Source organism: Mastigoproctus giganteus, chromosome 2 (assembly GCF_048544385.1).
Source record: "Mastigoproctus giganteus isolate SK-2022 chromosome 2, ASM4854438v1, whole genome shotgun sequence".
Classification (NCBI taxonomy): Eukaryota; Metazoa; Arthropoda; class Arachnida; order Uropygi; family Thelyphonidae; genus Mastigoproctus; species Mastigoproctus giganteus.
Window position 1 is genome coordinate 216853931 of NC_143576.1, and position 14460 is coordinate 216868390.

Consider the following 14460-nt stretch of genomic DNA (forward strand, 5'->3'; position numbering starts at 1 on the left):
CGTTGAGAGTCAGGGTGGACACGTTGAACATGAAAGTAAGCATAGGTAGTGTAAATCCCATTGGTTCCAAACTTTTCGGACACCCTGTATTCTTATGTCAGATACACGCTAATATGAGATAATAGATTTTTTGTCAACCCTTCCTTCCCTTATTAGTTTAATTCCACATGTTTGCAATGTTGCTTCTCGACTGTCTGAGAAAGTGTTTGAGTTACTGCGTGCAAACTTTAGCTGGCGTTCTACTGTCATTTACCGCGTGAAAGTCGCACGCACCTTTTATCGTCTGCCTGTACGGCTACCGGCGAAACGTCACACGTAACAGCAAAAGCTCGATATCGTTGCCGTGCAACTAAGGTGTGCACGTTCCGGACCAATTCGTCACTTCCGCTCCCGGGATGGGAGTATGCGTTGTTTCTGCGTCCTTCAAAGTATCTGTTGACACCACGTGACACCACAGTTGGAATTTATTTAGACGCGCGTTTGCGCGGACTGTGTCGTTCACCACGTGTTACTATGTTCACCAGTGTCTGTGTCACTCTTGGTTTGTGAGCACGTTTTTCTGTTGTTTTGATCTCCCTCTGTACCCTGCTTGCCAACTTACCTGACGACTCTTGTTCTCAGACTCAGGTGCTCTTCAATTCCACAGTTATCGATCCGTCACAGGAATCAAACGATAGAGACATGGGTTCTTATGGAACGCCGTCACCATCTGAATCCTGCTGCTCTTCGACGTCACACTTCGTAAATGAGAATGGTTACAAAATCGTCTGTAGATACTGGAAGCCTTCTGGAGACCCCAGGTAAGTGAGATCTAGTGTAACGTCCAGTCTAAAGTAAAGATTCGTCCAGTGTAACGCTCTCTTTTTCTATCTCTTTAAGCAAACCGCTTTATCTACAATGGTTTTTAAACATCTCCCTTGAAACAGGGGTCACGTAAAATAGCAAAAAGTTGGAGTATACGTGACACATTGCATTTTTATCACATCGGTACAGTTACTGTAACGCTTGAGGCTGTACTAATGCACAGTTTTTGGTATTCTGACTGGGTATTTTATCAGTTCTAGTTCCAAGAATTTAGTACGTTCTTTCTTTCTTTCTTTTTTTTTTTTTAACTTTTCCCACAATGCACTTCAGACATCGCGTACTTTTCTTGTACATAATCCGTATCTTCAACCACCGGATTTCATTCAGAGAACTTTATAACAGTTGATAATATGCCAGAGGTTATTAACGTACTGGTTTTTTTTGTATAATTATACTTTTTGTATTTGCCCCTGGTCAACTAGTTGAATGATGCAATCCGTTTTTATTTCCCTTCATGTATCAAGGGCACAAAGCTGTCTACTACATCTGTCCCTCTAAAACCTACAACGCGTTGTATTTCTCTAAAACGCTGTGTAAATTCGCTGCAGAACGATTTATCCCACAGAAAAGGGAAATCCAGACGTTTTCTTGTTGTGATCTACTCTCTTTCAAAACTGGTGGGAACATACTGAAAGTAAATTAACGACGTTCTTAGTTTCAACATAATCCATCTCGCAAAGTGCGCACCAGCCATCCGCCCCAGAGCCACAGTCAGCACCTGGATTGGCTGTGGCTATGAGGTAACGTATGCGGGGTCATCTTTGGATTTGGTAGATTTTCTGTGGATTGAAGAAGTGCCAGTCTATCGCCAATATATAGAGGTAGTTCTAAAAGTGAAGTGGACGAAGAGTGAACCTTATATTGTACTCCTTATTTGCTTCCAAGATTTTTCCTACCACTAAAGTCAGACCCACTGGTCTGTAGCTCAGACAAAAATTTAATTTTTAAAGACACACAACAAGGTTTTAAAGTTTAAGAAAAATCATATTTTTATTATTGTTTGTTTTCTATTCCGCGAAGGTACTGGTACCAGGTGCGCGGGTTGGTTGTTGCTTCCAGTTACTATTATTGGTGGAGGAACGCTCTGAATGTCTTAGAGGTGTTCTGGATGGCAGCTTTCTGGAGTTCTTGTAGGTGTTCTCTGGGAGGCCTGTTGCTGATCAGAATGGTCGTTACTTGTTCCATATGCCACATCTCTTCGACTTTCTGTCTAATGTCTGGATACGTCCTGATCTTTTCTTCGTAGGTTTTCTGGAGGTTGCTGGTGTTGGGCAACGTTATGTCGATCAGCTATTATTATTATTATTTGTAGCAATTTTAACGGTGTTGCTCATAAACTGGATGTAGGAAATAATTTCGACATTATTTATTTGGATTTTTGAGTCAAAATATTTTACTCAATGCTTCTGGAGAGGTTATTGCATAAGCTGGAACTTGTTACGATCACGGGTAAGATGGCTATAATAGGGTATAATAAACTGATATTGACAATAATGAGAATAAGATTCTAAAGCAAAGCGTTGCGATTAGTGGTTACTCTTCAGATTAGGCTAACGTTAGACGTGGAGTCCCCCAAGGATCGGTTCTGGAACTACTGTTGCTGCTTCTGATTTTTATGTATGGCATACGACAATGGGATAGAGATGTGAAGTCAAAATTTTCAGATGGTATGAAGACTGGAAAAATGATTGATGATCAGCCATGCAGCGCTCCTTCAGGATGGCCTGAAAAATAGGCTTCAAGGATGGTCAGAAAAGTGACAGCTTTGTTTCAATGCAGCAAAAGAAAAGTCTTACACTTTGGGGAACAGCAATCCGAATATAATATACACTTAAGAGACGTGAAGTTTGAGCAGTGTACACAGGCGGCAAGGAAGGTCCATGATCCATGGTATCCTATCGATGATTTATCGAACGTTTTCTTGTAGAGATAGGGTGGTCATAATCCTACTGTTTAAGCCAATTGTAAGGCTGTATTTGGAATGGAGACTTCATTTAAAAAAAAAAGACATCGAGCTTCTTGAAAGGGTCCAAAGACGAGCGACCGCTTTGTAAGAAGTTCTGCAAAAGGGAAACTGTATGTGAGCTACACAGCTTAGCAACCATGCACTTTAGAAGGACCTAATTCAGATCTATAAGGTTCTGAGAGGACAATAAAATGAATGAAGACGAAATTTTCACTGTTTTAAATGATGTTCCAGAATAAAGAATATAAGTTAAAATTACGGGGGAAAAGATTTAAATTGGGTTGCAGAAGCTTTCTTTCATCAGCGAGTTGTTAGTTACTGGGAAAAATTACCTCCGAGGGTAGTTGAGGCTGACAGCCTGGGAAAATTAAACGTCAGCTGGATAGATACTTATGTGAGAAGTGACTCAAATAGTTTATTTTCTTTTTATATATTTATTATTTATTTTTATTATTATTTTATTTTTGGATAGTGCAGCAAAAGCTTGTGGCTTCCTTGCGCTTTAAGGCTAATACTTTCTCTGTCTCATTTCTGTACGATATCGACTGTTGCAGCGCAAATAAACCTTTCGTTTTCATAGATTATCTTTAGCTCAGCTCTGAAAGATGCAAATTTGTTTTTAGTGTTTATGCCGGGAGGGAAAGCGCTTCTCTTTTGATTCTTGCTACAGCCTTCCAAGAAAATTTCCATCTGTGGAAATTTTCTTGGAAGTTTTGCGGAGTTAGTTGAGCTGAAGCAGTGGCAGCGGATTTCCTCCAGAACTATCTGGTGTTTACGAAACAAGGAAAGTCTAACACGCGAAAAAGATATTCCAGTAGCACATGGGTAAGTCAAGGCTATTTGCATACATTAACGATGTTTGATGATAGGAAAAACTTCTAGCTAATCGTCCGAAATGGCAAAGATGATTCTTTCACAACAGTAGTGGGAAATTACTATTAGCCAGGAACTGGGTAGGAAGATTTTAAAGTGACCACATTAAAGTGTCTTTAAAATCCGAGTATCCCTGCAAGCTTCATAAAACCGCGTCCTGAATTCCAGTACCCAGTCTGCGGGCCAGATTTTATCCATTCCTGTTCTAGACGAGAGGAAAGGAAAGCTTAATTATACTGTAATTGTAAATCTATCTGAACGACAGATAAGAGCCAGACTGCTACTTTCGTGTTTGTTTATTGCGAACAGATTACATGCACCTACCCTTTTCATTAGTCTTTGTGGGTTGCACAGTGGTTGTAATCACCAACCCTCCCACATCACGTGGAAAAGGCCCGGCTATAATCTTGTCAATGACGCCAGTAATTTTTATAGGCTTTATTCACTCTATCGCTGAGTTAGTCGGCCTCGAGAGGAAATAGCAAGTTTTTTTGTTTTCTTTCCCTGCCCGGTTCTTCGGATTTTAAGTCCAGTAAAACCGGCAAACCGACCAGAGAACACACGCAATTTACAAACATAATGCACAACTGCAACCGTTCTGGGGTTTTCATGTACAACTGTGTCTCGGAGAAATCGAGATTGGTCCAATAACCAAATAACATCCAGCTAACGGCGATCCTGTGGTCGGAAACAGTTCATCGATGCGAAAGGCAGCGGAAGCTAACAAAACTTCTGTATGGTAACAGAACGGTTACAGCCAGTCAAACAACAATCCAGTACAATAGTGGCAGCCAAAGAGGCATTTCAGGATACACAACTCGCCATGTATTGTCCCTGATGGAATATCGCAGCCGACAATGGCAAACTAGGTTCCCTTGTTAGCCAAAAACAAGAATATACGGATACAGTTGAGTCAAGACCATCAGCACTGGGCAGTGGAGGATTGGAAAATCGTTGCTTGCTTGGTCTAATGGTTCTTGCCGTTTCAAGCTGATGGGATGATCACAATTTGGCGAAAACAACATCAGTCCACTGATCCATCCTGCCAAATGTGAACAATGAAGGCTGGTGCTGACAGTGCAAATATTGTGGGGAGTGTTTTTTGGCGCACGCTGGGCCTCCTTATACCAATGGACATTTTGATGCCACAGAGTACCTGGAAATTGTTTTTTACCAGGGGTATCCCTTCATGGTTGTAGTGTATCATCGACGAATAAGTCTTCCAACGGAATAATGTGCCCTGTCACAAGACAAAAATTGTATGGAACTCGTTCAACGAACGTCAGACTGAATTTAGCCTTCTGCGATGTCCTCCTCAGTCACCAGATCTCAATGCGGTTGAGTACCTGTGAGACGAGGTGGAACGAATTCTTCGTTTCACCTCGGGTTCATGAGACCATGCCTTGGCTAATAACTTTTGGATTTGTTCTTTGATCGAAATCAAGCTGTCAGTACGTTAGAAAGGGAGGTGGGAAGAAATTTTATTTCGATCAACCATTTTGAAACGAGAGTCAAATAGGATCCATTATTTATCACTTTGAAAAATATAGTGGAAATTAGACCGTATTAGTTTTACTTGGGACTTCTTGTTGTCCACCACTGAAGTTCCATTTAAGTTTTAATAAGTGGGCAATTATTTTTAAGTAGAAAAGTTCAATGGGAATATTTTGAAGTGAATAATCACCCCCGAGAGAAAAAATTCTGTAGTTTTAAATAGTCCAGATCTTCGTTAAATCCAATTACAGTATATTGAGAAAATGGACATCACATGAATTTTAAAGAATTAAATCGAAATAAATAGCTTTTCTCTGTGAAATGAGTTTGGTTTATTGAAATTTTTGCAGAACACTGCAATGTTCCTAATTATCCAGCACAATCAAAGACCGAATTATTAATAATGTACAACTATAAGTGTTTCAAGGGCCGGATAAATTGCTTCATGGCTGCATTTCCTCTTCCCTCTTTCTCACTCTATTTTTAAACTGCCGTGAGTTATCTCCAGTGGATGGTTCTTATCAGAGAAGTTCGTGTTCTGGATTCAGTTAGCTTTCCTTCGGAAACAACTAATTTTTTAGTTCACTCAATGTTTATTACCTGTCCGGTGCCTCATATAGACAAACATGATGGGTTCCTCTCTCTATTTTGTTTTATTTTTCCCACCTATCAGTCGAGAGCGTGTTGAAGCTGAGACATGCCTTTTTGACAAAGCACTCAGGGTAACCTTTCTTGACATCTCTGTTTACTCTCTCTCAATCTCTCTCTCTCTTCTGGGATTCTGTTACTAACAGCATCTCTCTACAGGATGGGAAGTTTTTGTAAACAGAATTTAGAGTACGCAATATAATGCTCTTATTTTTTGCTTTACTGTTAGGTAACTTGAGGTCTCTATTTTCTGGAAGGGCCCTTCCGGTCTATACAGATTTATATGACTCAACCCAACCCAAGTTACTTAAAAAGGTTTTTTAAAAAATGGTCTTCCTTGTGATGTTTACTTTCTTATTCTCGGGTGTACATAAGGGAAAAAAAAAAATTTGGGATGAAAAGTTTAAAATATATGCAGAGCTTCCTTATTTGGTAGCTGATACATTGTCTTCTGTTGTAAAAAAGTACACCTTGGATTCTGTCGACCTAAAGAAAACTGATGGATTGAATTCACATTTAGAGTCTACACTCACTTGTCAAAAAATTATATCACAAGTTCCTTGCTGTCAGATAAATACTGTGCGCTTTCTTGGGCTTCTTGGGTCGATCTGGTCATGGGTAAGATAGGTGATTATTGTTGGAGCTCATTTAGCAGGATTCACAATTGAGAAAACAAAGGAAATCACTGGTGTGTCGAAAGCGACCATCCCAAAAGTATATAAGAATCAAATAGGAAGATGTGGAAGATGTGAGGAGAATGCAGCTCTAAGAGGACGAACGCCACAGAATGTCCAAGAATGAGACTGCAAGAATTTAAAGTAAATTATGCCTCACAACAGAAGGCCTAGTGTGCAGTTTCATAGTTCTCTACCAACCACACAGTAGCTGACAAATATCCTAGTGGAAGAATGGTGAAATCTGGAACTGGACTCCTTCTGACGCCTAATGGAATACATGTCACGACGGGCACGGGCTGTAAATCTGGCAAAAAAGTGACCTTACTGGATAAAGGTTTCTAATTTTTGGGCTAGTCAGTGTACATGTTAAACAAAGGAAAAAAACGGACAGGAAAGCCTTTGAAAAAATAGTTTCTAAACTCATCACCAGAAGGACAATGGCAGCGTAGCCTTTACTCTAATCACAGCTGTCTCTTGAAAGACCATATGTTGCTTTTTCCGAGTGGACCCTTTCAGGTTTGAAATGAGAACTTTAATTACGCTCACCCTGTCTTTTTAAAATAAAAAAAAAAAAGCAAATATTTATTTTGTTTTACGGTTATTTTTTATCATGTAGTTCTTTTATTGCTAAAGATTTTTTACTGCCTTGTTTGTTTTAATTGAGTAAGTCTTCTTTAATGATAGGCCTATAAATCTGAGCTATTGTGTGATACGTCATGCTGAGAATTGACACGACCTGGACTTCTCTTATATGCCACCCCAACCAGTTATTCAATGTTGAAGACAGCAAATAATTGAGAAATTTTATTTACTTTGTGACGCTTTATGGATTTTCAGTACTACTTCACTACATTTCCCTTCTACATTTAAGTTATTCCTTTATTCACTCTTTTCTCCTCGGCAGATGTAAGAAATTTCCAAATTGACTCTCTTGTAATCTAAGATGACGGAGACAATTTCATTTCCAGGTCACCAGCCTCGAGTATGACAGAAATGAAGAGGATGGATGTAATAGATAGAGCGATAATGGAAGCAAGTCATTAGAAGTCAATTAGGGATGGGACATTTCTGCAAGCGAAGTGTTATCAATGCTGGCGTTTAATGATCAACTGGTTTACTGGTTTGATAAGGCAAAACGAAAGTGATTTGTAGGACACTTTTAATAGATCAACGCCTGATCGTTTCCATGGTTTCCCTACTTGCAGTTGACAATCGAATTAGACAAAAAAAAAAATGTCTGCGAGAGCGAACAGGGGCTTCTTGTTAGAATCAAAAAGAGTTAAATCGACGAAGACTGCATTTTCCAACCTTTCGCTTCTATTTAGTGTATTACTGTTCTTAACGTCGCTGAGCAGCCTGTTAATTACAGCCCTACTTGCGTCTGAATGATAGGAAGTGGACTGAGCTTTGAGTCTGGGGGAAGTGCAGTGAAATAAGCTAATGGCTCTCTTGAACTGAATCTAGGATTTTAAGGACACCAACCCAAATGTAGTATTCTGTGGTGTGAGAGAACTGTGTACAGAATCTGAGGAAGCTATTGATGCGACGTGTCTATGCTGTTGGCGTTCGATTTTCTGCCAAGGCAACTAATACCATGAGGCGTCGGTATAAACAAGCAATTTACAGTGGTATTCTAAACTGCGTATTTTCTATGATCAATTTGCATGTTTTGGGATGAAAAACCAATTTTTTAGGGAGGATAAAGCACAGCAAAGCAAGCAGCCTTTGCCCGATACCGTCTAAATTGCCATGTCTTCCAAGAAATGTTGCTGATTAAGATTAAGCCGATTCCCCAAAACTGAGAACTAGGTTACCAACACCGCCCCCCCTCGTCTGGCGTTGAGCGTTATTTAATAATGGAACACTGTTAGACTTAACATTTCTATCATGTTGAGCATGACAGCTATACAAAATGAAGCCTCGTGCGTAGGACAGTTAGTATAATTACGTCCTCCCCACACCGGGTGGAAAAGACCTGAGTTCGAGTTCCTTCAATGAGGCGAGGAATTTTTACTGGTCTTTTTCACAACCTGTCTGAGTTAATCGGTCTCAGGAGGATGTAGCATGGTATCCTACAACAACAACATACATTGAGTGATCACTGAATTATGACCACCTAATACCTCGTTAGGCCACCGTTTGCGCGGGAAACAGTTAGGCATTAACTCCACTAGATGTATGAAGACTCCGTAGGAATCCTCATCCATTCTTCCTGCAAGGTGTTTCCACAGTGTCGGAATAAATGACGGATGCGTGCCTCACCTCCCGTTCCAAAATCCTACAGGTGTTCAATTGGACTGAGGTCAGGCGAATTTGGAGGCAATCAAGATGGATGATATCTTCACTGCGTTCCTCGAACCACTTGTGCACAGTGCGTGCGGGCCCGATACACAGCGCGTTCGTCTTAGAAGAACTCTTTTTCTGACCTGGAAAAAATACGATACGACATGGCAGGGTTCGCCTGGTCTCCTAAGTGGTTCCGTAAGATTTCTTGGTCCATACGCACCAGGGATCCTAGTTCTTGCCGAAAAACATGCCCCATATTAAGACACCAACACCACCTGCCTGTGCAGTGGGCAGGTGGCAGTGTTGTCTTAATATGGGCAATGTTGTTGACATCACAGCTTTGCCGTCGACGATGATCAGCGGTAAGGAGAGAGTTTCTCTTGGGTCATCTCCTATGGAACCAAAAAATAAAAGACCAAACTATTATTTTTAGGCCACCCGAATAATTAAATTCATCTGCCGTGTCTCCTGTGGAATCATACATCTTCAGTGTGCGGCTCATCGACATTTGGGATATTGTTCTTGCATTCCCTACATCGTTTTGCGATGTCAACTGTTGCTCGCTGACCTACCATTCAGCCCATATAACTCGTTGCATCTTTCGCTCACCACGAACATCTCTACCTTGCGTAATCCTTTACAGTTCTATGCGCTTTTTTTTTTTTCAAGAATGATAAAACTGAAAATTTACTTATACGGGTTTATTTTTATTGCATGGTACTGTATTATTATTAATTTTATAATCTTTATTAATTATGAATAAACTGTTATTCATAATTAACAAAGATTAATAGAGATAATTAATAAAGGTCGCTGTAGGTGTATATAGATACAATATAACCTGATTATAAAAGGTTATGTGAGAGTAAGATTATGATTATGTACACTGAGTGGACAGAAATCATGGGATACTTACCTAGTAACGGGTAGGCCCACCTTTCGCCCGGATAAGGGCAGTCACACGGCAAGGTATTGAGTCCACTAGTTCACGAAAGCGTTCCACAGGTATTTCCATCCATGCTTGCTGCACCGCTGTCCATAATTCCGTCTCCCATTCCTGGGTGGAGGATCCAAATCTCTAAAGGACCTTTCCACAGCATTCCAAAGATGCTCCGTAGGGTTCATCTCCGGTGAACGGGCAGGTCATTCCATGGTGGTAAAATCTGCGGAATGCTCTTCGAACCATGTTCTAGTCATCACGGTTCTGTGGGGAGGCGCGTTGTCCTGCTGGAAGAGTCCATTGCCCTGTGGGTGCACGATGACTATGAAGGGATGTAGATGGTGTGCTAGGAAGGACACGTAACCTGGACCGCTCAGGGTTGCATCTAGACGTACGAGAGTTCCCACCGTGTGCCAGTTGAATACGCCTCAGACCATTACCGACCGCCCACCTGCCTGAACAGTTCCTTGTTGACATAACGGGCGAATAGCTTTGTGCGGTTTCTACCAGATACGCACCCTCCTGTCCGCTAGAAATAACTGAAAACGGGACTCATCGGACCAGGAGACCCATCTCTAATCATCCAAGGTGCAGTACCGAAGTTCTTTCCCCTAGTTGAGACGTAGAGTCCTGTGTCGTGGTGTTAGCAATGGGCTCTGGTTGGTCGGCGGCTCCCATAACCAATTGCGGCTAATAATTGCCTGATGGTCTTAGTGGAGACATTTCTGGCCCCTCGTTGAAGTCGGCGATGATTTGTGCCACTGTCACTCTCCGGTTGGCTGAAACAATGCTAGACAGACGTCGACGGCCACGTTCATCGACCACCTTTGCCTGGAACCAAATTTGCAGAAAGGTTCCAGGTTTAACTTTATGAAAATTAATTGGGTTAGATTTGATGGCCTAATAACAACTGATGTGAGACTAAGTTTGATTAACTTAAGTGCTGTGGAGTATGTATTTTTTTGTGCAATCTGCTTTACATAATGCTAGGAGGAGAAGAGTTATCTCTCGTAATGTACCATGGTGGTCTAGGGAATTATCTAGTCTAAGGGCAGAGGTGCTTAGCCTGAGAAAGAGGTATCAAAGATTGAGCTCAGGGTGAGACTGTTGCCCTGGTTAGTAGGGGGTTATTTAGGATTAAGAGAAAACAGTACCACAAGGCTATTTATTCACATAAACTCAAAGCACTGTTGCCAACTCCAGTCAGTTGGCAACAGTGACCCGTGGGCCTGTTATTTAAGATTTGCAGAAACAAATTAAATATTAATAATCTAATTACCACTGTTATATTTGATAATAGGGAGTCCTCTGACTGGCATACTACTATTAAGACCATCACTGACCAGATATTTTTGATGGATTGTGATATTCAGTATCCTGAATATCACAATCCATCAAAATCCACCGATTTCCTTGCTGAAAAATTTTGGGAAAGTGTTTGAGAAGCTAATTTTATTAAGATTAGAAACTATTTCTATATAGGAATTTTGTATTTAAAGGTCAATGTGGTTTTACTATGAAGGGGGGGTGTTCTACTGAAGATGTGATTAATGACAGTTAATTTTAGTATGCATTATAATGGTAAGTACTTATTGGCTTTATTTGTCGATTTTGAAGGGTCATTCGACACCGTATGGTTTGAGAATGTTCTACTATCTTTGAGGTTGAAGAAGTGTCCTGATTTAATTTATAAGTTGATTAGAAGTTATCTGTGTGACAGGAAAATTACAGTTAGGTCACAACGTTTGAAATACGAAAGGAATGTAAATCGGAGCTGCCCTCAGGGATCGGTGCTGAGCCCGGTATTCTGGAACTTGGTATTAAATTTGTGGTTAGCTGATGATAAGTCTGATTGCCATAAGATAGCTTACGCGGATGATTTGGTGTCGATGGTGCTTGAATAAGAAGGTTCTTTGGCTGTATTATAAATCCATATTTTTGCCTATCGTGTCTTCCTTTTCATCTGTTTGGTTTAGGCGGATTAAAAGTGTTAAGTTCAGAAATAAAATAAATTCTTTGCAGAGAACCATGTTATTAACTATACTGAGAGCATGTTAAAACTGTTTCCACCAATGCCTTGCAGGTTATTGCAGGGGCTCTTCCTTTAGATCTTTATATTGTTTATAGGGCATTTAGCTGTTATACTAGGAAGGGTATACAGGTAACTTTTTTGAACATTACTAATGATATTGGGAGTGATCGGAAGATATCTCATAAGAATACAATGCTTAAATTAATTAGTATGTGGCAAGATAGGTGGAATATTAGTGAGATAGGAGTTGTGACTAGGATGTTTATCCCTAATGTGACCTTTAACGTTGATCGTAAGAAAAATAAGTGGTTTTACATGGATATGGAAGCTTCCTATTTAATAACTGCTCATGGGTCTTTGAGAAGTAAATTATGTGAGTCAGGATTAGAGTTTGATCCACATCGTGTTTTTCAAGCGTTAGAGTCTTGAGACCATGTGCTGTTCGATTGTCCAATGTATGAGCAGTTAAGAATAACTCTCAGTACTCACGTGCCTGATCTACATAGAAGGAATGAACAGGTACTCTTATCTAATCCTGAGTATTTTCAGTTATTACAAGACTTTGCAAAAAGACTTTTTCGGAAAAGGAGGCAATTAGCTATTTTGGTAAATTCTGGTTAGTTTAACATTGTATCAGTTGCTCCTGTACATTTATCATTTATTTTACTTTATTTTATTATTATTATTTTTTTTTTTTTTTTTGCTGCCATCAGAGAGTTTACTGATCGGGGATTATGTTTGTGGGAGTCGAAGGAAAGAAAGAAAAACCAATGAGGTTTTTCTTTCTTTCTTTTTTTTTTTTTTTTTTTTTTTGTGTTCCTGCACTCCTCGCTTGTTTTTTTTTTTTTTTTTTTTTTTGGCATCAGAGAGTTGGCTGATTCATGCGGGATTAGTCCCTCTTTGCGAGGAATGAGGGAATTTTTATTTATTTATTTTTATTTCTTATTTTTATTTATTCTATATTTTTTATTAATTAATTAATTTACCATCAACCCCAACAGAGTTTTAGAACGATGGGAATCAGAGGTGAATATCCTCATCAACAGTTGGCTGAAACAAGGGAAGATCACACAGTCAACCCGTAATCACCTCCGTGCCTCCGGATGTCAGATCCCACGGTTTTACGGCCTACCGAAAGTGCACAAAGAAGACACACCACTGAGACCAATTGTATCCTGCTGTGGATCACCGACTTACGAGCTGTCTAAATTTGTCTCGAGACTTCTTTCTCCTCTAGTTGGCAAGACCACCCACACCGTCTCCAACAGTGTTGAATTCATAAAAAAGGATTCGCACCGTATCCATCTCGCAGGATCAAGTTATGGCATCGTTCGACGTCATATCGCTCTTTACCTCCATCCCTGTGGAACTTGCCATTTCTTGTGCAAAACAACTCTTGGACAATGATAGAACCCTCAACGAAAGAACTGGTCTCACACCCGATGACATTTCCGCCGCCCTCAGACTGTGCTTAACAGGGGGTGCGATCATATTTAATGACTCAGTCTACCAGCAGATACATGGCACGGCCATGGGTTCCCCTGTCAGCTCGGTCACAGCAAACATCGTGATGGAGGAGTTAGAGGGACGTGCGTTTGCACACGCACCAGATCACATCGCCTTTTGGTGTCGCTATGTTGACGATGTGTTCGTGGTCATCCCTAGAGACTCAGGTCAGCGACTTCTATCATACCTCAACTCACTATCGCCCTTCATAAAATTCACGATTGAGCTGGAGTCGAACAACTCTTTACCATACCTAGATACACTTGTCCGACGTGAAGGCACATACCTGAGGACTACAGTTTATCGTAAGCCCATGTGTGCTGGCCAGTTTACCAACTTCCAGTCAGCACACGCGCGAGGCCACCTCCTCTCCACTGCCCGAACCTTACTTACTCGCGCCTGGACACACTCCAGCTCTGCTGATGAAAGACGCAAAGAGGTCACCAGGGTCAAAGTAGACCTTACCAGGTGTGGCTACCCCATTGACGTCCTCGACAGGTGTGATCTACAGACACGTGACATCGTGACGACCAACTACAACACCAACAGTGACGAGCCATCCACGAGGGCATTTATCCCATACTACCCCAACCTGTCACAACAGATCGGTAGAATCCTAAGAACGCACGGAATAAAGTGCATCCAACTCCCAGGCAAGAAACTGCGTTCTTTCATTTCCAACGTGAAAACACCTGTCCCCACCCTTCTGCAGAGCGGTTTGGTCTACCGCATCTCTTGCCGTGACTGCACTAGCTGCTACTTTGGAGAGACTGGACGTCGACTCGAGAAACGTCTCTCGGAGCACAAAAGAGCGATCCGTTTAGCGGATATAGAACACTCAGCTATCGCCGAACATGTCTGGACAACCCACCACGACATCGACCCACACCGCGATGTCGTGGTGGTAGACAGATCCCACCATTACCTAAAGCGTACCTGGTTGGAATCGTTAAATATAAAATCTTCGGATAAATCCTTGAACAGGAACAGTGGTTGCCAAGTCAACCCGATCACAGAGTCAGTAGTTCTATCATTGGACAAACGCTGGCCACGTCATCATGCGTCACAGCCACAAACGTCAACAAACAATTAAACCTCGCGTCTCACGCACCTGGCAGTGCACATCTCCATTCCAACTGCCATTCATGTATTTTTAATTCTGATGAAGGCTACC

General features: G+C 41.1%; 1 protein-coding gene across 1 annotated transcript in view; it reads left to right on the plus strand.

Moving 5' to 3' along the window:
- Positions 1–522: 522 nt before the first annotated feature.
- The window catches only part of LOC150090090 (monoglyceride lipase-like), a 38694-nt gene continuing 24756 nt past the window's right edge, over positions 523–14460 (plus strand). Inside the window, exon 1 of the mRNA XM_090368964.1 lies at positions 523–800. Coding sequence (XP_090225090.1) covers positions 682–800 — 119 coding nt within the window. The 5' untranslated portion in view covers positions 523–681. The remainder of the gene's footprint in view (positions 801–14460) is intronic.